General features: G+C 39.0%; 1 protein-coding gene across 4 annotated transcripts in view; it reads left to right on the plus strand.

Moving 5' to 3' along the window:
* svila (supervillin a) overlaps positions 1–25,552 on the plus strand; it is a 390,378-nt gene that overhangs the window by 206,320 nt on the left and 158,506 nt on the right. For 2 of the 4 annotated variants that reach the window (XM_068014363.1, XM_068014338.1), the window contains 5 exons: positions 515–598; positions 18,208–18,378; positions 19,171–19,205; positions 20,489–20,553; positions 20,848–20,996. In XM_068014363.1, the coding sequence (XP_067870464.1) occupies positions 515–598; positions 18,208–18,378; positions 19,171–19,205; positions 20,489–20,553; positions 20,848–20,996 (504 nt within the window). The remainder of the gene's footprint in view (positions 1–514; positions 599–18,207; positions 18,379–19,170; positions 19,206–20,488; positions 20,554–20,847; positions 20,997–25,552) is intronic. The other 2 variants (XM_068014349.1, XM_068014358.1) reach the window with 2 other exon arrangements.

Below are 25,552 nucleotides of genomic sequence, written 5' to 3' on the forward strand. Positions count from 1 at the left end.
TTTTACTTTCTATGACAAATTGGCTTATAATGTTCATGGGTTGTTAGGTGGCTTAGTATTTCGTGGCTCATTTGCAAATTGCATGCAAGATGTAATCAGACAATTGTGATGGCGATGGGTTAAATAACCTGATTCACTGTTTATCTCACAGATGAAAAATGAGAATTTGGGTGAGGTGCCAGAGGGCCACAGGTACCAATGGAAACTCACTCCAGCAAGTGTACAAACCTTTAGGAGAGGAAAGATTTTTGGCAGGGTTGGGTGAAAATGCCACAGATGCCATTATGTATTTGACTTCTACTTCTGCAACAGAAGAACCCTGTGTCAGTTATACCCTTACAGCAAGTTTTAAAATATCTAAAATACAAACTTCCGGAAAAGGCACAAGAAATTTTTGCAAACTTTGTAATTTCATAATGGATAATTGTACCCAAAGAAAGAAAGAAAGGTACGGATAGGTGTGGAATCCTGGCAGCAAATTGACTCGAGCTGTCTCTGCTATATTTCCATATAGCAATGCAATGAAAGTAAAGAGTGAATGGTTTCTACAGAGAGATTCCAATGGCGAGACACCTTCTCTCATCAACTGGCCTTCCAGGTACTGTGGAATGTGACTTTTTTTTTGCAATTTTCTGATCATTCCGATGCATTTTAACAATGTTTTCCACATTACTGATCAAATCATTGTGTTTTTCCAGTGTTGGCCACATTTTATGTTGGTTTGACATCTTTCCTAGTAGAGAGATCTATCTTGGAACTTCACATACTAAACTCATTGTTCATTTTCATGTATCTCCATAATTAATTTGCTGGGTTTTGGGTGTGCATGACTAATCCTTACTTGGACTTAAGACAATGCAAACTTGTGGTTCAGTTCCTAGTCAGACATTAACCATTCATCACAAACCCTTGCCTTGTTTTGTGTGATTATTGCTGTAAAATCCATAGTGCTGTTCAGATGCAGCATAAACCAGGGAGTTGGTCACATGATGGATGGAAAACCAGCTCAATAGTTTAATAGACGTTCCCTAAACTTTACAAATCTAGAACAAATTGATGCTGGATACTATGTATAGATCCTAATAGTGGAATTGGCCTGATTACTGTTAACTAATCTGAAATTATTTTGGTCAAGTGTAGGGATAGAAAAAGCAAATTGGGAGAGATATAGCCTTTATGTGAAAGAGAACTTGAGTAAAACTGATGTGGATCTGGTTCAGGTGTGGATAAGCTAGAATCCCTTTGAATGTGGATGAGAGACGTGTTGTGAAGGAAAGTAATTCTGGGCATCTGCTACAGACCACCAGGGTCAGGAAGATGGATTGGACCAAGCACATTGTAGTCATATAAGGGAAGTATGCTACAGGAACAAATGCAGTTGTTCGAAACATAGAATAGAATCATAGAATTGTTACAGCATAGAAGGAGGCCATTTGGCCTATTGTGTCTGTGCCAGCTCTCTGCAAGAGCAACGCAGCTAGTCCTACTCCCCCATCCTTTCCCCAAAGCCCTGCAATTTTTTCTCTTCAGATAATTGTCCAATTCTCTCTTGAAAGCCACAATTAAATCTGCCTCCACCACACTCTCAGGCAGTGCATTCCTAACCACCCATTGCATAAAAAAGGTTTTCATCAGGTCACTTTGATCCTTTTGCCATTCACCTTAAATTGGTGTCCTCTGGTTCTTGACCCTTCCACCAATGGGAACAGTTTCTCCCTATCTACTCTGTCTAGACCCCTCATGATTTTTGAACACCTCTATCAAATCTCTTGTCAATCTCTAAGGAGAACAGTCCCAGCTTCTCCAATCTAAGGGTGGTTTCAATTTATCAGACATAGATTCTAAAATCTATAAAGTGTGCTATAACGTTAAACACATGGCCCTAGACAGAATATTAGACAAATTAAATAATTAGCCCAGGATCATAATTGAGTAGTTGTGCTATTGGGCCAATATTAAGTCACAACCAGGAAATGACAAAGCAGATAACAGTCAGAGCACACCAGCAATGGTGACCACTATATGGAGGAGTTTCAATCAAGTTTAGAAAGGCAGATAGAGGGGTGTGCTTGGGAAGCAGCTCTGGACAGTACTGTTGGAGAGGGGAAAAAATACAATAGATTGGTTTCTGTTTGTACTATCACTAAGGAAGAAGGATAACAAAGAGCAAAAACCAAGTAGGCAAAATGAAAGTTCTGTGGGGAATAAGGGCAACAAAGAGATCATTTCTAAAGTAGAAAGGTACAGGTAGCGTAGTGCACTTAAAAAAATAAATATAAAAGCATAGTAAAGGAGATTGAGGAAGTGGTCAGAAGTCCTAAAATATAAAATATGATTAGGATATAAGGATATTAAAATAAATGTCAAGCATTTCTATAAATACATTTGCAGCAAATAAGTTATAAAAGGAAGGGATGAAGCCATTGAAAGATCCCAAATTTGACATGATATGTGACCAAAAACAGCAAATATGCTAAACAAAATCTTCCGTCTTCATAGAAGACTACGGACACTTCCCAGTGCAAAAGGCAGATTTCAGGGAAAGATGATTGGGACAGTAAAAGTACCAAAAGATTTAGAAATTTCAGATAAGTGAGTCACTGACAAGCTAGTCACTAAAATCAAGGTACAAGAACCAGTTGCCAAAATAAGATAGGTATATCATGGGAGAAGGAGTTAATATAGGTTCATGGGAGAGAGAGAGATGTTGCCAAACAAATTCAATGGTTTTTGACTACCTTGACAACAGAAATTCTGTGGATATAATGTATTTAGATTTCAGTAAGATTTTGAATTTCGTGTCACTTGAGATTAGGAAGGAAGACAGACTTCTGAGGTGGATTGAAAATTAACCAAACCAGAGAAAAGTAATGAATGGCTTTGAGAGGAATTTGATTGATATGCCGTGGGGTCATTAGAGGTACCAGCGCCAGTGCTGTTTCCAGTATGTTTAAATAATTTGGATTTAGACCCAGAAAAAAAGTTATCCGCAGAAGACTGCTTTTTTGGCGGAGGTGGGTGTGTGTAGGTTTAGGGAATAGCTTCAAGTAAATCAAATACAAAGGGATCTGAATAGGTTGGGAAAGTAGGCTAAGAGAAAGTAAACAGTGAAAATATAAGTTAAGTGGCTGTAGGCTGCAAGACATGACACAGGAGAGGGATCTGGGGGTAATTATAGATAGCTCATGTAAAGCAACAGCTCAGTATACCTCTGCAGTAAAAATAGCTAACTCCATCCTCAGGATGTACAGCCCACATACTCTGCTTTTCATCTTGCACTTTACCAGTAAACACACAAAGGTTAAATTGCACATGCATTTGGCATGCGAATATGAGTATTGCGATCACGTATCCAAAAACATTGTCTATTACTTTTTTTAATTCACTGATCAGAAATGCAGTTAGCCACATCTGAATTCTCAATTAGCTATGAGGCTAGAAGCTAACCGATTGGACAACACTGCTTTGTGGCCATGTAACTTAAATGCTTCTAGCTTGTACCAGAAGGCAGTAATGAGAGGGCACAATAGATAATCACAAAGAAAGGGAGTTTAGAAAAAAAATCTCCGAATTGAAGACAGTTTAAAAAATGTAATTCTGTGCCTCAAACCTTTGGTGAAGTAGCATTCCTAACTGCTTTGGAAGAGTTTTTGATACATTGCTCCAAAAAGAAGAAATAATGAGAAGCAAATGAGTGTGCAATTAGACTAAGTGGCTTGTGGAGGAAAATACTAGAGCACGATAGATGGGTTGGATGGCCTGGTTCTGTGCTGGTAGCATCTCTGGTTCTATGATTTTCATAATCCATGAGAAAATCAATTTGTGCAAGAAAGCTATATTGGCAATGATCCCGGAGGGATTTAGTAATTATAGCTTGATTGGGTCATGGCTTACGTCTTGAAGTAATGATACTAGTATTACAATAAGTATATTGACTACGTTGGCCCTGGAGCTTCTACTTCTAGCTTGCTCAGCTCCAGATGCTTCCTTTCAGGTCAGGGCAAATAGCCACCTGTATTCTGCGCAGGGAGTGTACAACTTCAAGCAGTCGTCATAACATTAAAGGCTATGGGCCAAGTGCTGGCAAATGGGATTAGGTAGACAGGTCAGGTCAGGTGTCTTTAATGCATTGGTGCAGACTCGATGGGCCGAAGGGCCTCTTCTGCACCTGTATTATTCTGTGATTCAGTTTGGTCAGCTCTGTTGCTTGAAGAAAGAGTCCACGGAAGACTCCACCCTCCTCCCCATTTCCGGGCCTGTGACCAAACCAGACAACGTGATCCTGTGGGGTGTCCTGGTAATATTACCCCTCCCTGATGCATCACAATGTCTGCAACTCTGCCTCCTGTCCATTAACACTGAGCCGAAGCTCCTCAAGCCACAGACACTTACTGCAGATGTGGCTGCCATGGACTGCAGTGGCATCCAGGAGCTCCCAAACAGAGTCATAGAGAGATACAGCACCGAAACAGGCCCTTCGGCCCACCGAGTCCGCGCCGACCATCAACCACCCATTTATACTAATCCTACATCAACCCCATTTTCCCCTCTCACATGCCCACCTTCCCTCAATTCTCCTACCACCTACCTACACTAGGGGCAATTTTTTTTTGCAATGACCTATTTACCTATTAACCTGCAAGTCTTTGGCATGTGGGAGGAAACCGGAGCACCCGGAGGAAACCCACACAGTCACAGGGAGAATTTGCAAACTCCGCACAGGCAGTACCCAGAACCGAAACCGGGTCGCTGGAGCTGTGAGGCTGCAGTGCTAGCCACTGCGCCACTGTGCTGCAGCCATGACACATCACCTGCCCTGCCATCTTTATTGTGTTAATTAAATGTATTTTTCTTGATTAATTTATAGCTTAATATCTGAATTCTCCCATTCAATTTCTTGGAACCCTTTGATATCATTTATATTTTACTACCTCATTCAATCTAATTCCTTCTAATTAACAGATGGCCAAATAACCTTGACTCTGCTGACTTGCTACATTACAGTTTGCAATGTGTGGCCTGTACAAAGTATTTGAAGCTAGATCATGAAGATCTTAACTGTTATCAAAGTGATCCTGGAAGAAAGGATTGTACTGCTCAGTGTTCGCACCCTACACTTGAGGTCTTAGATTGCAAGTCACATTCAAAGTATAGTCAGTCCAGCAATTAGAATTAGAACATTACAGCGCAGTACAGGCCCTTCGGCCCTCGATGTTGCGCCGACCTGTGAAACCATCTGACCTACACTATTCCATTTTCATCCATATGTCTATCCAATGACCACTTAAATGCCCTTAAAGTTGGCGAGTCTACTACTGTTACAGGCAGGGCGTTCCACGCCCCTACTACTCTCTGAGTAAAGAAACTACCTCTAACATCTGTCCTATTGAGAATGTTATGTGCGCAATGGTCTTTAAATTATGCCCTTTTAAAAGCACTGTGTCATATTAGATTAGATTAGAGATACAGCACTGAAACAGGCCCTTCGGCCCACCGAGTCTGTGCCGACCATCAACCACCCATTTATACTAATCCTACACTAATCCCATATTCCTACCAAACATCCCCACCTGTCCCTATATTTTCCTACCACCTACCTATACTAGTGACAATTTATAATGGCCAATTTACCTACCAACCTGCAAGTCTTTTGGCTTGTGGGAGGAAACCGGAGCACCCGGAGAAAACCCACGCAGACACAGGGAGAACTTGCAAACTCCACGCAGGCAGTACCCAGAATCGAACCCGGGTCCCTGGAGCTGTGAGGCTGCAGTGCTAACCACTGCGCCACTGTGCCGCCCATATTCTATGACTGTATCCCCACAAGTAATCATTCCTCGCAAGAAACTTTATAATCTTGCATGAGATTAATGAGAATTCAATCTTATAGCTACCATCTGCAACAAATCTAGTATGATTTTTCTACATGATAAAGGGAGACATGGCCTCTTACCACCAACAGCTTTAGATTCCCTAAAATCTATATCCCACAGATTGTTTACCAAGGCCACTCTAAAGGAGAGATTGGTATTTCTCTTAACTCTTTTTGTTGGTTAGACTGAGGGAGAATATTTGGTTTTCCAATTTGCTAGCCTGTCATTGTCTGCAAGGAAAACCTGAGCTAGATAAAGGATAAGATTCAACTGAGCCTACTCCAGTTGATGGCATGGCTCTTGAGCTCAGCATAATTTTCTTTCTTTAGTGGGTGATCTGTTAATATGTCCTCTGTGTACAATGCTAAGTAAAGACTGTTTATCTTCTGGTTCCAAGCAATCCCTTTCAGCATCCTGAATTGTAATATTCTTAATTGTTTTGCAATCCTTTCTCCTTCAGTTTATCACTCATTTTATTAATTATTTATAGCATTACAGCTTATTAAAACATTAATGTTTTGCCTGTATTTAAGTGCCTTTTATCTGAAGAAATTACATGGCCCAAGTTTCCTCAGCAACCACATACATCCTTTGGATAGGTTATATAACTTTGTAGAGTATTCATCCTCCATGTAGAAAGTGAAGAATATGTAGCATTCTAAGTTTATTAACAAAGCCTCAAGTGAACCCATCACACTGTCACTTGTAGTAACTTGGGTCAAGGATTGGGATTGTGAACCAAAGATTACTCATATTGTGACCATTCTTGAACCAACATACTATGGATCTATCTTAACTCCAATTGCAAAACAAGATTCAACTCTTTGAAATTCTCAGGAGCTTCTGTGTTCCAAACTGACCTAAAGCATTTTTGTCTCATTTATATTTGGAGAATGAATGAGCAGTGTTTTGGTTGCTGCCCAGGGAAGAAGTAAATTCTCCCTCATTCTCTTTGACTTATTGTTCCCTCTACTGCTCTGATGTGAAGCTTTGAATGTTCTTGTTTTCATATCAGCTTGTCTCTTGTACCATCTTGGTTAAGAGAACTGAAGGGAATGCCAAAAACAAAGCCTCCGTACAGTGTAGCGCTGGGTCAGCCTTTGTAATAAACAGGATGAATCTTTAATTGGCAATATCCAGTAAATTGCAAATTTGGTTGAGTGCTTGTTTATGTGGTATGAACCACAATCCGAAGAGTGAAGACTCTATTGATAGTGAATCTAACTTCTCTAGTATGGGGGAGAAAAACAGCCAGAGGTTGTACTGGTATAACTGAAAAATGTAACGCACTAATTCCTTTGTGCTATTACTCATACCTGGTTGATGAATATTTTTGTTCATTTGACACATTTGCAAATGTAGAACCATAAATCAGGGTTATGAAAATATGGCCACTTTGAAAACTGCAGTTTATTATAGGAAAATGGCATTTACTCAATGATTGTAAATTCTGATTGTAAATTAAACTATTGCAAGGAAAGTTACAGAGATTAGCAAAGTACATATTCAGAACAGTTATCTGAGACTACACTTTCCTCATGGTATGCTTCACAAAAAAGGGAAATAATAGAATACTTAGAACAAATTGTGGATATATGTTTTAAGTACGAATCGTGTGACAGCAATGTAGAAAAGAATGGAGGTCAAAAACGAAGTCCACTTTGTTCCATTTGTGTAATCTGAGTTAATTGACTAACATTATGCTCCATAATTATTTACAATGAACATTTCAGCAGAAATTTGATTAAACACAAGAGGCCCGAGTATCAGACACCACCCCAGTGTTAAACCTTTATACAGACCTAGTCTCTGCCAAATTCTGCAAGAAATCTGCACTTTGAGACCAAGACTGTGCTGTTTGGTCTCATTCCACATTTCTTTCTCTTTCCATTTGCATTGCTGTGTACAGCACTCACTAGCATATTCTGAAATGTTGGTAATAAAATGACCTTATTTCGAGTAGCTGAATACAGAGTTTGCTTTACCATTAGTGGGTTCAAGTGCATTTCAGTGTACAGAGGCAACCCCTTACTTTGCAGTAATCATTGACAGCACAGAAACAGGCCTCCCACCCTCCTTCATCTAACCCATCAACATATCCTATTTCTTCCTCCCTTATGTGCTTATATATCTTCCCCTTAAATGCACCTATGCTATTGGTTTCAATCAGTCCATGTGGTAGTGAGTTCCACATTCTAATCACTCTGTGGACAAAAAAGTTTTTATTGAATTCTCTATTGGATTTATTAGTATCTGTTATATTTATGGCCCCTAGGTTTAGTCTCACTAATGTATATTTAATGGGATTTTTGTCTCAGTGCAGTGAATTCAGTACATTATTGGATTTTCCCAGCCACCTTTTTGTTCCAATATAAACACATTCATCATCATATCAATTTCTGACCAGGAATCCCCAAGAATGAAGAAAATCTAAATTGAAGTTCTCATTCCAAACAAATCTTTCCTCTCTCAGGCTGCAATGTTTTCTTTTGCTGCATTTCTATATGTTTTTTGTTGCATTTGTTGTCATCACTTGTCCTCTATTACCCTTGCTTGCTTGCAGTTTCCTTCTGTTTAACAGAGTGTGGGGGTGAAGGGAGACGTAGAAATCCAAAGAGAAAGGTTGAGGCATTGTGGGTAAAGACCAGCAGAATGAGACAGGAAGAAACAGAGTTTAACAAAAAATGTACATCAGCAGATAGGATCGTTGCAGGGAATAGAAGTTTTAAAAAAAAGAAATTAAACGTTCTTTATCTGAATGCACGAAGCATCTTCAATAAGATAGATGAACTAGTGGCACAAATAGAGGTAAATGATTTAGATCTAATAGCCATTGCAGAGACATGGTTGCAAGGTGATCAAGGCTGGGAAATCAATATTTCAGAAAGACAGACAGAATGGCAAAGGAGGAGGAGTAGCCCTTATAGTAAAGGATGACATAAGGGCATTATCGAGAAAAGATCTGGTCTCAGAAGATCATGAAGTAGAATCAGACAAGGTGGAAATTAAGAATAGCAAGAATCAGAAAACACTGGTGGGAGTAGTTAATAGGCCCACAACAGTAGATACTTTTGGACAGAACATTAAACAAGAAATTATTGGAGCTTGTAACAAAGGCAATGTAATAATTTAATCTTCATATAGACTGGGACAATGAAATTGGCAAGAGTGGTCTAGAAGATGAGTTTGTAAAATGTTTTCGGGACAGTTTCTTGGAGCAATACATTATGGAACTAGGGATAAAGCAATCTTAGATCTCGTATTGTGTAATGAAGCAGGGTTAATTAGTAATGTCATAGTAAAAGATCCAATGGGAAATAGTGATCATAACACCACTGAAATCCATGTTAAGCTTGAAAGTGACGTGCTCCAATCACAAACAAGAATCTTAAACTTAAACAAAGCCAATTACATAGACATGAGGGGAGAACTGGCTAAGGTTAATTAGGTAAATAGACTAAAAGGTATGGCGGTAAATGAACAGTGGAAAACATTTAAAGAAACAATTCAAAATCTTCAACAAAAACATTTCATTGATAAACAAAACCTCAGCAAGGAAGACCCATCCATGGCTCACTCAGGAAGTTAAGGATAGTATTAGATTGAAAGAAGAGGCTTACAATGTTGCAAAAGAACAGTTACAAGTCTGAGGATTGGAGATGTTTTAAAAACTAGCAAAGGGCCACCAAAAAGTTGATGAGGGAAAAAATAGAATGAGAGTAAACTAGCCAGAAATATAAAAACAGATAAGATCTTTTGCAAGTATATAAAAAGGAAGAGAGTAGCTAAAGTAAATGATCCCTTAGAAGCAGAGACAGAAGAAATTATCATGGAGAATGAGGAAATGGCAGAGGTATTGAACAAACATTTTGTCTGTCTTCACAGTAGAAGACATAAGTTTCATATTAGAAATAAGACAGTAGCCTAGGGGCTAAAAAGAGTGAGGAAATTAATATCTGCAGAGAAATAGTATTGGAGAAACTTAAGGGACTAAAATCCAACAAATTCCTGGTACCTGATGACCTACACCCTAGGGTTCTAAAAGAGATAGCTGCAGAGATAGTGGATGCACTAGTTATGATTTTCCAAAATTCCTGAGATTCAGGAACAGTCCCATCAAATTGGATGTTGGCAACTGTTGAATTGCTTTTCAAGAAAGGATTTTACTATGACAGGCCAGTTGGCCTAACATCAGTCGTTGGAAAAATGCTGGAAACTCTTATTAAGAAAGTCTTAACAATGCACTTAGAAAAGCATAGTATGATTAGATCAAGTCAATATGGTTTTACTAAAGGGAAATTCTGTTTAACAAATATATTAGTTTTTGAGGACATAACTAGTAGGGTAGATAAAGGGGAACCAGTAGATGTAGTATACCTGGATATCCAAAAAGCCTTTGATAAGGTGCCACGATAAAGGTTAATAGAAGCATAATAATAAAAGCATGATAAGGGTTCATAAAGTTGGAGTTAATATATTAGCATGGATAGAGAATTAGTTAACGGAGAGGCAGCAGAGTGGGCATAAATGGGGCATTTTCAAGTTGGCAGGCAATGAATAGTGGAGTGCTGCAAGGATCAGTGCTGGACTATTTACTATCTATATTAATGGCTTAGATGAAGAAACAGAGTAATGTATCTATGTTTGCTGGTGGAAAGGTAAGCTGTGGGGAGGACATAGAACAGCTGCAAAGAGATATAGACAGGTTAAGTGAGTGAGCAACAAATTGGCAGATGGAGTATAATGTAGGGAAATGTGAAGTTATTCACTTTGGTCGTAATAATAGAAAAGCAGAATATTTTTGAAAAGGTGTACAAGGAATGCAAAAGTTAGCATGCAGGTACAGCAAGCAATTAGGAAGGCAAATGGCATGTTGGCCTTTATTGCAAGGTGTTGAAGTACAGGGATAAAAATGTCTTGCTACAATAGTACAGATTTTTTGTGAGACTGCATCTAGTGGACTGTGTGCAGTTTTGGTCTTCACATTTAATAAAGGATATACTTGCAGTGGAGACAGTACAACAAAGGTTCACTAAATTGGTCCCTGGGATGAGGAGGTTATCCTATGACGAGAGGTTGAGTAAATTGGGACTATATTCTCTGGAATTTAGACGAATGAGAGGTAATCTCATTGAAACAAATAAGATTCTGAAGGTGCTGGATAGGGTAGATGTTGAAAGATTGTTTCCGCTGGTCGGGAAATCTAAAACACGCGGGCCCAGTCTCAGAATAAGGGGCTGATCATTTAGGACTGAGATGAGGAAAAATTACTTCACTCAAAGGGTGAATCTTTGGAATTTCTCTACCCCAGAGACTTGTGGATGCTCCATCATTGAATACGTTTAAGACTGGGATAGACAGATTTTTGGTCTCAGGGAATCAAAGGGATATGGTGAGCGGGTGGGAAAGTGGAGTTGGAACCTAAGATCAGCCATGATCGTATTGAATGGTGGAACAGGCTTGACGGGCCATATGGTCTACTCCTGCTTCTATTTCTTCTGTTATATTTTGGACTTCAAAACTTTTGCTTTTCTTTTCATTGCTTTCTTTTATTTGTTGGTGAAATTTAAGGATCAGCATTTTGTTTGCCAATCCCTGTCTTTCTGTTTCCCCTAAAGGGCGGCGCAGTGGTTAGCACCGCAGCCTCACAGCTCCAGTGACCCGGGTTCAATTCTGGGTACTGCCTGTGTGGAGTTTGCAAGTTCTCACTGTGTCTGCGTGGGTTTCCTCCGGGTGCTCCGGTTTCCTCCCACATGCCAAAGACTTGCAGGTTGATAGGTAAATTGGCCATTATAAATTGCCCCGAATATAGGTAGGTGGTAGGGAAATATCGGGACAGGTGGGAATGTGGTAGGAATATGGAATTAGTGTAGGATTAGTATAAATGGGTGGTTGATGGTCGGCACAGACTCGGTGGGCCGAAGGGCCTGTTTCAGTGCTGTATCTCTAAATAAATAAAAAATAAATAAATAAATAAAAAATAAAGGTTATCTTTTCCACAACTTTGCTCTTGCTGCTTCATTTTTTTGAAGTATGTATTTTTGAAGTTTCTGTAAAAACTAACACGTGGAGGGAGATTCTGGTTTCAGACATTCACCATCAGACTTTGTTTTTGTCTCGGTCTCTGTTTCTTTTTATCTTGCAGCACCATGCCCTGTACTGTTCTATCCTCCTCGCATCTGCTACACCCACCACAAACCAAACTGCTGATCAGACAAGACTTCAGAAACCTAGCAGAATTGTTAATATACATTCCAAAGATGATAGTATGTTTTTAATTAGGCCAGACAGGTACATTGAGTAATTTAATAAATATAACAAGATGCTGACCTGAAATTGAATAATTTTGTTTCACTTTTGCTTGCCCACTATTTAAACTCCTATATAAGCTACATAAGATTATCCTCCTATATCCCTTCTTGTAATGAGAATGGATATTAGAGATTCGTTGTTCTATTGAGGATGACCACTGCTAGTGCTTTGTGCTCATAACTCTGACTTACCTGGCCTCTGAGTGGCAAAGGGCACCATAGCCTATTTTAGCCGCCTGGGACTGTTGTTATTAAGATGTACCATAGAGATAGAAAGAATACAGAAAATGGTGGCAACTAAAATAAAAACAGAAAATGCTAGAACTGTACAGGAGGTTAACCAGCCGTCTAAGGTACAAAGCCTTAAACCATGCAAAAGAGGGAACGTACAGAGCAAATTGCTACTAATGATGGTCCATGTTTTTAAATAGTATATTGAGACTTATTATTCGAGTATCTTTTGAATATAATTAATATGCCTGTGTTATGAGATTAGTAACCTTCTGCTATTAAAGCATGGGTAGTTTGCTTAAATTCTGACGAGACTGAGTGTACCATAGAACGCTGAAGGCAGAGCGTTTGTAAGTGGATGCAATACTTTTATTGCTCAGAGTTCTTATTTCTTCTCCCACTTCACTCTAACCCCACCAAAGATACTAAGCAATGTGCAACAGGAATCCTAAAGTTTTCATAAATGAAAACAGCAAGTACTGGAGAGACTCCGCAGATCTGGCAGCATCTGTGGACTGTTCTGATAAAAGGCCACAGCTGAAACATTAACTCTGTTTTTCTCTCCACAGATGCTGCCAGATCTGCTGAGTATTTCCAGCATTTTATGTTTTTGTTTTAGACCTAAACTTTCATGTTGACTCTTATGCAGTTATTGTACACATTACAGCTCCATTATTTTTTGCCCTAAAGTAATGAAAAACAAACATTTGCAATTTCTTAATTTGCAGAGGAAAGTTTGAATGGTTCGAGACTGAAACCAATATGGTTTATAGTGGCTATTTTATTGTCATCAAGTAATATCAGTACATGCAAATATTTAAGTGATAAAGTGATAGTTAACAGAACATAGTAAGATTAGATATTGCCCCCTCCTATTCTGGGTAGAATCCAGTGTCTCGTTAAATTGCATCTTTCTCCCTTATGTTGACTCTCCACTCCTCCGGCATGGCTCCTAGTATTGACTCTACAACTTAAATTTCAAACTTATTTCAAGCTTTTAAACCCAGAGAGCAAGTAACCTGTAGACTGAAATCACCCTAGCAACACAGCTATCTCCTGAACCATCAAAACTGTAGCTAGTACCTCTGTTCAACAGATAATGACCATTCTGTTTTTTTGACTACTGGTCAGTGCCTTTCATTTCAAAGCAACATGAAATAAAATTAAACCCATCTCAGTTGGTTAATGTGATCTCACTGCTAGTCTATGTACCAGTTTCTGCACCTCCATTGTTCTGGGCAATCCGATATTAACACCTCACATGGGATGCCTTCCGTACAATGTGGTAAATTGTCAATCTGTCTGCTTGATCCTGCTTCCTGCTTTCCCATTGTCCTGACTAATCTCCAATATTGGCATATCCTAATCTGGCAATGACCCTCCAATGTGATTAATTTCTGACTTGCATCAGCAGTCTGTAGGTTTAAACATGATCATTTTGAATGATTCACAATGCAGAATGGTTAAAGTGGCCAAGCAAGAGATGTCCATTTAACCTTTGTGCTCAATGTTCTTGGATATTGCAGAACATTGTTGGCAATTGAGTCTTAACACTGGATGGTTTTTTAACCTACACATGAGTCATTGGTTAATTGTTAAAACCTGTCATTTTAGTACAGTATATTGTACATATTGTGCATCTTCCAGGCTAAAATTGGTTTGATGTAATATGCAGCTGTTGTACTATGGAATATGAACTTGTGGCTCCACCCACAATCCTCCACAAGTGGATCACCTGACCTTCAGAGCCATTGAGTGAATGCCTTGCCAAAGCTGAAGCTAAATTGCTCTTGGGCTAATTGAATCAGGTGGGGTATATGTGAAATAAAGTTAGGAGGAAAAGGAATAAAATTTAAACTGAAGTAATTTTGGTCCTGTATACAGTAGAAGCTGACCAACTCCATTCTAAATTTTGAGGTTGTTCAAAGCTGGGGAATACTACAAAGGATATCTGTGCCAGAGAAGCATCGTCAAATCATTTAGAATGATGAGGATTGCTTTCTGGTGTTTATTTGAAGTGATTTTGCCAGTGGTTTGAGATATAATTTAAGATGTTTTTCCTTCAAATGATCCAAATTCTCAAGAATAGCATTAAACATCTTTGCAAAAATATATTTAGTTACTGAAAGCTTAATCTTAATGGCTGTATATTCATCATATTTATTGTGCTTTCAGAAAAGTGAATATGAAAGGATAGGTTTGTGTTCCATATGGAGACAAGTTTGAACAAACTAGTTCCTTGACCAAAAGCTGTGACATACACCAACATTAATTAGAAGTAACTCTATTTCACCGATAGAAATGTGATAGGCCCAATGTTTCTGTACATTATTGGTCCTTAGAATGATGGGATATGTGATGAATTCTATATCTTGGCCTTCTGAGAAGCACAAAAGAAGTATTTCGTTAGAGGAAAGGGAAGGGATAAAATTCAAGGTCAGATGGTTGGAGTAGCCAAAGACTGGGGATTTACGCTTTTGTACAAGTAATGATAGATCAGGTCTGGAGGTCACGTGGTGGAAGTGTGTGGAGCAGTTATAAGGTTAATTATGGGAGTCAAAGTCTTATGAACCTAATGCTAAAGGAAAATTTGTATGAACAGTATGTAACATCTGACTGTTACATGAGAGCATATGCTTCAGTTTCGAAGGGCAGAAGAATTACATGTCAATCTTGTATATTCTCATTTTACTTTTTAAACTTTTGTTTACTGTCACTTGTAATTTTTGGAATCTTGATAAAACTATGTCTGTTCCCAATCCCACCACCACCGCCCCCCCCAAAAAAATTCTAAGATTCTATAGTTCGTCCTTTAAAACTTGTTCAAAAATGTATAGAATTTTGTAGCTAAAGTGGTAGATGCATGTGTGTATTATAGAAGACCTTGAAGAATGTTCAGTATTTGAAAGGTATCTAAAGATGAGTGCTATAAACATATACCGTAAGTGCACAGTAGTGCAGTAAACTGTAGCTGACTTGACAATTTTGGGGTTAAATAGACACCACTCCTTTCCTCTTCTCTGTTCGCCCTCCAAAAAACTGAATTTGGTGTTTGTTAATGCTGAAAAACACTTCTTTATGTTTAATGTTCATAATTGGTATGTTTTAACTTTTAGTAATGTTAAATTGAGCTTGAGAGAGAAAGTTCCTGCAAAGAATCTTTATAGCCCAATTAATGATAACAATTGGATCCAACACAGCTGATCTAGTAAAGCTGTGGGAGTAAAAGTAAAATATTTTCTCTAGTACTTAATTTTTCTTGTGGCGTAAGCCCCAAAAAAACACAATGGTACTACTGGAAAAAAAGGCTGAAAACCATAAAGTCTAAATAAATCACATCTTTTTTTCATTGAACACCAGAAATTATAATTACTTCTTTTGCTGGGGTTGGGGGGAAATATCTTGATGTACAAACTTTTCTATATAAGGATACCCATTACCTGTTCAGTGAGTGAGTGGAGTATACAAAATTGGAGGTCTTGAAAGTTGCAGCTATGAGGAAAGATTGGATAGGCTAGGGTTGTTTTCCTTAGAACAGAGGAGGCTGAGGGGTGACTTAATTGAGGTGTACAAAATTATGAGGGGCCTAGGTAGAGTAAACAGGAAGGACCTGTTTCCCCTAGCAGAGAGGTCAATTGCCTGGGGCACAGATTTAAGGTGATTGGTAGAAGGATTAGAGGGGACATGAAGAAAAAGGTTTTCACCCAGAGGGGTGGTAGGTGTCTGGAATTCACTACCAGGAATGGCAGTGGAGGCAGAAACCCTCAAATCTTTTAAAACGTACCTGGACATGCACCTGAAGTGCTGAAACCTGCAAGGCTATGGACCAGGTGCTGGAATGTGGGATTAGATTGGGTGGCTAATTTTCGGCCAGCACAGACATGATGGGCTGAATGGCCTCCTTCTGTGCTGTAGTTTTTCTATGGCCTATGGTTCTAAGATCGAAGAAGGCTTGAAGAACTCTTAAGTCATTGTAGCTCCAAAAATACTTGAATATAAAATCAGAAGTGCAGCACTATTATATTCATACACTGCATGCATTATTCACTGCCCCCCCCCCCAATCAAAAACAAAAATTCTGCAGAAATATGTGACTGATCTGGTCCAAATACAGTTTGGAAGAATACAGAAAACAGGTATGTTTAGAGCTAAAAAGTCTGATGTCCTTTAGCTAATCTAGCTGCTGGCAGTAAAGGATTTGTTTCAATAAATAGAGAAATAAAAATGGAGGTATTTTGTAACTTATGTTGCATCTCCTTTTTCCGAAGTTTGTTGAAAGTACCTTGATGTGCAAAGTTTTCTATATAAGGATAGCCATACCTGTTCAGTGAGTGAGTAGAGTATACACAGTGTTATAGAGAATCTTTGACATGAATGTTATCTTTGTTTCATTTGTCTTCTGTGCCTCCCTGTTACATCAACTAATGTATAATAGAAAATTGACTTTCTCCCGTTTGTTGCTTAGAAGAAACTGCTCAGTTTGTCCTGTTCACTTGTTAAGTTTGTGTGCGGGAGCCCCTGTATTATTTGGGGTGAGATCAGACATAAATACTGTTCCTTTTTATGATAAATGAGTGGTTTCCTCCTTTTCTCTCAAGAGTAAAAGTTAGAGAAAGAATGTTGAAAGAGGAAGGGATTCGGAGCAGCCCTGAAATAGTCAAAGACATCACTCAGAGAACTCCTCAACAAATGCCAGTTCATTATATCTCACTCTTGTCGGAATCTCCAACTGTTAATATATTTAGTAAGCCCAGTGCAGTCCACCAGCCAGTCTTTGTTCAGCCAACAGATCCTATAGACAGTGCCAACGCAATGGCCAAAAAGTACAAAAGCTGCGTAGTTGATGATCTTCTACCAGACTGTACCAACCTTTCAACGACAAGAGCTGAAGAGACAAATGAGACAGAGTTTGGAAGAAGATCTGTTTACAGTCCTGAATCAAAACTGAACGAGCCTGGCAGCACCAGACACTTGTTGAAAAGCCGTAAAGCAGTTTTACCTTCTCTAGTTCGCAAGCAAGAGAAGGGTCTTGAAGAAACTGTCTGTGACATGAGGGTCATTCGTGGGGAAGGTGAAAAACCACATTTTTTGGGGCCATCTGTAATTGACTGGTATAAACCTATGGATGCTAATCAAAAGAGTGGAAGAACCTTATGCATTCATACAAAACCTGGGGTGCACTGTCGTGCAGATGCTGGAAGAGGAAATGCTGAGACCAAAGAAGCATCCCTTGACAAACATAAACTAAAATGTTCTATACTGGATCATTTGGAGGCACCAAAAGTAGACGTCCCAACCAGTGAAGAACCTCAGGGCTGCAATAAAGACGGTGATACTGGTACAGTTGACACAAGGGTGTCTGTTGCCAAACTTCGAAGAGCCTACCTGGAGACAGCCAATGCCAGCAGAAACCAGGACCTGTAGGTGGTACTTTGAATGCTGACTTGTTTTGCTCATCTATTGTGCATTTGCACTGATAACAGTTTAGAAATTGAACTTGCAAGACACACTTGAGCTTTAGCTTGCAACCATTACTTTGTGAAAAGTAGTCATGTGAAATCTTAATATTGCAATTTGCTTGTTGCTGGCCTGTGCAAGTTATGATGCTGTGTAGTTGCTAAGTTTGCTAACTACCATGCATGGTATAAGCATGCGGTGTGATGTAATCTATTGAGGGAATATTTCTCCGGGGTTCTTTTATAATTTTCATTTTTTCTCTTTTTCTTCTCCCTCGCTTGCTCTCTCTTGCTCTGTCTCTTTCTCTCCCGTGCATTTCTTTTCAATGCTTAAAGTGAAGCTAATGGTGACTTAGTGACGTCAGGCCTTGACTTGGCCACCCCTGCTGAAATGGAGAAGGCCCATCGTAGGCCAAGACGTTACATTTCCTTTGGTGAGAATAGGAAGACCTCTGAGAGGTTTAGAACGCAGCCTATAACTACAGCAGAGCGACAAGAGACGGCTAGGTAGGCTGGTATATGTGTATAAGTTATAATTGTTTTTGCAGTACCCAATAATTTCTGTTAATGTAGTTTTAAAAAGACCAGTCAACTTTCAGGTAGAATCCCATGAGGCTATTTTTGTTTGTGGAGATAACAACAAGGAAGCATGCACTTTGTGATCTTAGCATTGAATCTATGCCTTTCAATTCTATAATTAATGAGAAATATAACGATGAAGAGTATTGTTCAAACTGTTGAGTGTACAAACTGCATGCTACTTGACCTCTGTCCCGTGAAAGAACATTTTCATTTTTGTTTTACTTTTCTATAAAGTCTTTGTGCACTTTCAGAGTGTGGAAAGATTGCAGAACTGAAAGTAGTGTAGTATTCGGCCAATTGTTAAATATTTATTTGCTTTAATTAGTGCAAAGTCATGAACCTTTTTTTTTTATTTGGTCAGTAATATGTAGATATTGTAGCAATCAAATAATGCTGCTGAAATTACATTTAGACTAAATGTAATAAATTCAATAACAGCAATAAATTTAAATTATTAGAGACGCCAACATTATGAACTTATCAATGGTGCTGTAATTAACTCCATGCCACATCAGAAATGTAACTTCTAAATATCTAAAGTACCAAATTCAGTAGTGGAGATCAATCTCAACTTTCATTCAATGCTGTAAGGGAATTCAAACATAAATTTTGGAATTTTCTGGCTTGCCGTTCTGCATTAATGTATTTGTGGGTGATGAAAACAGAATTTAGACCCACAAGTTTCATCAGAGTAATTTGTTGATCTTTATTTTGTAGGTCAGGGCTGATTGCAGAAATGGAAGTTACTGAAGGCAAGTACCGATTCTTATTTTTGTCTGTATATGTACCTGTGCTTGCATTACAGGTGAATGTGAGATTGGCAAGACTAAAAGCATTTTTAATTGCATACATGAATTAGAATGTGTGGAAATATAGACTATTTTACATTGCATTTATACTGTGCATAGTAATCTGCAATTGCCTGTTTCTAAATTATTGTCAGGATATTTATATGTTGTTTAGTACATTTGAGCCTGCATTTTCAAATTGCAATAATTTTAGTGATAATGGTAAATTTTTTTTAAAAAAGGTTTTACCAATGCCATCAAAATACTGCAAATCGAAGAATTCAGGCTTTGGTGTCACTCTGGTTGATTTGCTTATGAGCATTTAAAACACTTCATTACCAAATTCTCCAAAACAGTTGTTGTTGAATTGTCGAACACCAGAATTTTGTTTTCTTGGTTTGTAGTAACAGAAGAAAAATGATCAGAGTGCTAAAGGAACAGAAATGACAGGATCCAGTTAGAAATTGTTTTTAACCATTGGAGTGTAGTTTAACAAAGAAAAGTTTTAAACCATGACTCTTTATTTTAATAAGTGACACAAGTTTTGTTTCATTGTTATGACTATAATATTCAAGAACATAGGGCTGAATCTTGACTCCCAAAATCAGGTGGGTTGGGGTTGTGGCAGAGATTACACACTGAAGGGCTGCATCCATAAAGTAAGTGCCTTTACATCACTGCTTGTGGGCCAGGAGGAACAGGAGCATTTTCTCCCTGCCCAACAAGCTCCCCAATATTTCTCCCCCCCTCCCCCCATTCGCTCCCCCAACTTCCAATCACAATCTGTCTGGTTCCCCAACTGGCAGCCTCCCCTTTTTGTCACTCCTCTACCTACCTGCTCTTGTAAGCTGTAGCTTTGTGAGGTAGGCTTCCTGCCCGATAGGCCTCTAACCTATCAATCAGGCTGCCTGTGGGGTGGCCATGGGTTGGGGGGGGGGTGGCGTGGGGAACAACAGAAAAAAATTTAAAGGAACCCTGCAGTTAAAAACTGCAAGCTATTCAGGAAACCCGTCTTTCCTAGTTTCCCAACCTCTCAACAGTCCCTCAGCGTGGAACTTGCCTCCGGGCTAAAATCCAGGCCATAATTTCCACTTTGCTGTGCGCATTTGGTGGTGGTTTTAATTGCATGTCTGTCGTAATGGATTGGGGTTATTTCCTCTCCTCTTCCTCAACTGCACTGAGCAACTTTAAGATTTATATTTCTTACTCTAATTCCAACCAAAATTAACTGTACTTTTTATTTGCAGTCGATGAAGAGAAGTTGGATGAACGAGCAAAAATGAGTGTGTCTGCAAAGAGGTCACTTTTCCGTGTATGTAATTTGTTTTTATTGCTAATATGTAGTACTGTGAAGAAATGCCTCTGATCTCATCTGAGACTCGAGCAACATCTGGTTTTGTGTCTGATTCGTGATGTAATGCAAAGATGTTTTTTGTATTTATTAACTCCCTTCAAAGTTCCAACAGCTTTACATGCTTGTTTTTAACCTAAGTTATAGCATGGCCTCTTGGCTTCCTCCAAAATATATTTAGTTAAATTTACTAGCCCTTCGGTAATTTGTACAATCTGTTGCTATACAATTTCATTTTATAACTTTTGGTGTTAGGAGATGGAAAAAGCAACAAAGGCAATGGATGCATCTCTGGCTACTAAACCTCGGTCTAGAAATTCAGCAGTGGAACGAAGATTGCGTCGTATGCAAGATCGTTCCCGTACCCAGCCTGTCACAACTGAAGAAGTAGTTATTGCATCCAGGTATGTTTGGAAAGACGCAAACTTTTAATTTATTTTGTTACCTCCTATTTGCAAGCTTTTTTCCCCCTTTGGTGAAGGGTTAAAGTTTGGGGCCCAGCCTGTATGCAGAGTAGCTGATATGTTTCCTGATACAATCGTTAGAATATATTTCACACATCAGTTGTCTGGCATGGCAGTGGCTTAGCACTAACAGGAGAAAAGGCACATTATTGGCTAATTACAAAAGAGTTTATCTTAAGAATTGATAAAGGAGGCACTTGTAGCATTGTCTGCATATTTACTCTGCATTGCAGACTATATCTGTCTTCCTCCAAAGATATGGGATTTGGCAACATGGTTTTGTTTTAACTGAATATCAGCCAGTGCTTCAAGTTAAGTTTGTGAGGTATGTGGGGGGGACTTGAAAAGACTAACTTCAATCTTTATTTTCTTCAAGTGATCATCTGCCTTTTCACAGACAGCTGTGGTTAAGGAAATGGAGCAGTAAGATTAAATAATCTGAATTTTGTAGTTGTGGTTGCATAGCACATTGTTATCCGTGAACTCTTATAGTAAGCATTTAGTGTTTTATCATTTATCAGATTTGAAATTGTTGATTGGTTAATGTATGTATGTGAGGCTGGATGATTTCTGTTGCTGGAAAACTGAGGATCAGGAAAACTGGTACATTTTGGGTTTTAGTGCTGGCCTTTCTGAGAATAGGTTGAGGATATAACTTATTGTATAGTTCAAGATGGTTAAATGAAATTTCGCTGTGCATTGGTGCTCCGGGGTACTGTGCCATGCAGTAGAGCCCAGGTATTAGGACAGGGATTTCTCCCAGATCAAAGTTAAGCAGGGGCAAGCTGCTTCCTCTCACACCCCCATACTCCCACCCACCTCCTGAAAGAGGCAAGGAAAAGAAGGCAGTGTATCATGCTAGGATATATAGCTGCTGACAAGCACTTGTCAGGCAGAGTAGTGAGAAAAGGTTCCCTCTCTGCTGATTTGGCTAGAAAAAGATGTATGGTGCAAACGAGTAAAATTGAAAACAGTCAAAGTGGACATCATCCTTTTCAACTTCGGATTATAAATTGATAGATGTTGCACTTTTGAGGTACATAATTCAAGAATGTTTCACATAATTGTGGAAACAGATGGGAAGAGGAGTCCAACGCAGATTCTTAAAGGTAAATGTATGCACATGTTTTCATTTGGAATTGGCTGTATGCTAAATATCTGGTATGTGAAATATAACTTCATTTGAGAATGAAGCTAAGTTCACTTCAGGTAAGTTATATTTCTCTATCCCATTATTTGCCAGTTATTTAATTGAAAGCAATATTGCAATGGTTTTGTGCTTCTCGCATATGCAAATAGGGTGCATGTAAATATTTCCATTTCTTAAATTGACACCTGAAGGGGACAAATGGATCTGATGAAATTCTGATATTGCACATACAAATTATTTGCAGATTTTATGACTGTCGAGTCCTATTGTTGTTTTCCTCACTTTTTTTTATCCTTTGGTACCAGTTATGTAGAAAGTATGAGCCAAGGATAGAATAGACTGCAACTTTTATAATTTATTTGCTTTTATTTTTCCAACAAAAGTGAAATCTTCAAACCTTTTGAGGAGTAGAGTAATTTCTGATTTTTTTTTTTAATCATCTGAAACCAGTAACACAGTTTAAAACAACAAAGTCTGAAATAGAAGCAAGTCTAAATGTACTTTTGTTAAACAAAAATGGAAAATTGTAATCTTGCGTGTAGACCTTTAACTGTCCTCAAAAGATCAAATAATAGGACAGATTGGCTTAAGTCTGCAAACAATAAAATAGGAAATATCTAGTGAGGTGGCAATAGATATTTTATGTTTGGTCTAAATATGACTAAGATTAGATTCTTTACTCGCCACATCCCATATCCGTTCTTCAAACTAATCCCACAGAATGAGTCACCTTGGAACTCTTTACCTTTACAGGAAATTGTGTTATCATTTCCATCACAAGTCTTTCCCTTTCCCAGTATGTGGTATTGAATTTGGCCACCTTGATGTTTTCAATGGATATCATGCTGACCTGAAAAGGTTATTTTCACCACTCAAAATACTGATGTCCTTCATTTGGCTGATTCAGAAACACTGAGTTTTGAGATGACAGTTGCTACCTGGAGACTGAGTACAAGAACCTCCCATATTCATATATTCAGGGTTTGATACCTACTGTGATGGGGTTACAGAAGGATAAGCAGGTGATCCTAAAGCTCTACCTCTAACTAGTTTGTCTGCTCATGCTGTGGGAGCACAGTGATAATGTGCAGCACACCTTTTATGGTGGGTTGTGCTCGGAGAATGCAGTGTTGTCCCCCCACTACACTAAAAAAAATAAATGTTTGACCCATTGCCCCCCTCTCCCTCACCCCACCCCAACCAATATACTGGAATGGCAGAGTTGACCACATCCAGCCCAAGGAGTGAGAAGATTCCTATAGAATGTTATACCATATTCGGGTTACCAATTCTGCAGCAACATTTTTCTTTACGTGGACACCTGGCCCAATGCCACTCTTCAGCTTCCCATTCACCTGTAATAGTGCTCTTTTTCAAGCACCTGCTTTTTTTTTGTTGAAGTTATTAACTCTAGTTGTGATGGAAAATTCCACATTTTAACTGCCGTCTCTAATTATTTTTCCACTAATTTCCCTTTTAATACTTATTGCCATCATCTTAAATGTGTCTTTCTGTGACCAACTCACTGACCAGCGACAATAATGTATCACTATTTACATTATACCATAACTTTCTTAATTTTGAAGTTCTCTATTGGCTTACCCCTTAACCTTCTCAACTCTAGTGAAGAGCCCTAACTTCTTAAGTTTCTCTTCATAATTGTAACCAAATCCCTTATCCCTGGTAGCACCCTAATGAGAAACATAAAGCAGGTTTAATGATAAATGCTCCTAAACAGCAAAGATCCACTGCCATTCAGGATATTTTCAGAGAAGCCTAGACTAGTATTTTTCAGGGATCTCAGCCCATCAAAAATCAGGCTTTCCTCACTAATCTATCTGGTCTAAATAAAATCCTTGCTCCTCACAGCTAATCGTCACACCATAATCATGGGCTTCAGCATCAGGGAGTACCTGTTCCCCATTATTCTACAAGATAACTAAACACCAAGCAGTCATTGCAGCAATAATTTCAGTGATTTATTACAATTATGAGACAAGACAAGATATTAAACTGGGGCTTCAGACTTGCAATTCCTTCCATTTGGGGGCCTGTTTTGTATTCAAATCAATACTCCTGCATCTGGCAGACAAAGATAGCTGAACTTTCTTTGAATAGCAACTTGCCTCTTTTAAGGATTAGCTCAAGGATATACATGGAGGCTCTTTGAAGTGTACCTGGTATTGGAGTTTGTACAGATAGTCAGTATTGGCCTAAGCGTGTGAATATATATCACTGTAGAGTGAGGATCACACTTGCTTTAATGTACTTTTTGGTCAACTGTGTTCTGAGTGCACCTTCCCAAAAGAGTTATTCCAGAATTTAAGTGTTTGTTAGATATTTGCTGCTCTGTCATATGAAAGGCCGATTAGGAAAGTAGTGTCCTTGAAGAAGGAAGTACCCAAGTAACGCTCTAGCCTTTCCCTTTTCCACCCCAGTGGTATTTATTTGAGGGACTTATCATGGTATGTGGAGATAATTATCATGTTATTTGGAGAGCTTAGGTCAGGGTGAGTTCTGTTGCAACTGAGGTATTAACGCGAGACAGCATGGTTTTGTGAAGGGGAGGTCGTGTCTTACTAATTTGATTGAGTTTTTCGAGGAAGTAACAAAGCTGATTGATGAAGGAAGGGCAATGGATGTTGTCTATATGGACTTTAGTAAAGCCTTTGACAAGGTCCCGCATGGCAGACTGGTGCAAAAGGTGAAGTCACACGGGATCAGAGGTGAGCTGGCAAGATGGATACAGAACTGGCTCAGTCACAGATGACAGAGGGTAACAGTGGAAGGATGTTTTTCTGAATGGAGGGATGTGACTAGTGGTGTTCCGCAGGGATCAGTGCTGGGACCTTTGCTGTTTGTAGTATATATAAATGATTTGGAGGAAAATGTAGCTGGTCTGATTAGTAAGTTTGCGGACGACACAAAGGTTGGTGGAGTTGCGGATAATGATGAGGATTGTCAGAGGATACAGCAGGATATAGATCGGTTGGAGACTTGGGCGGAGAAATGGCAGATGGAGTTTAATCCGGACAAATGTGACGTAATGCATTTTGGAAGGTCTAATGCAGGTGGGAGGTATACAGTAAATGGCAGAACCCTTAGGAGTATTGACAGGCAGAGAGATCTGGGCGTACAGGTCCACAGGTCACAAAGTGGCATCGCAGGTGGATAAGGTAGTCAAGAAGGCATTCGTCATGCTTGCCTTCATCGGTCGGGGCATAGAGTATAAAAATTGGCAAGTCATGTTGTAGCTGTACAGAACCTTAGTTAGGCCACACTTAGAATATTGCGTGCAATTCTGGTCGCTACACTACCAGAAGGACGTGGAGGCTTTGGAGAGGGT

The sequence above is a fragment of the Heterodontus francisci genome, chromosome 2 (genome assembly GCF_036365525.1).
Source record: "Heterodontus francisci isolate sHetFra1 chromosome 2, sHetFra1.hap1, whole genome shotgun sequence".
NCBI classification, from domain to species: Eukaryota; Metazoa; Chordata; class Chondrichthyes; order Heterodontiformes; family Heterodontidae; genus Heterodontus; species Heterodontus francisci.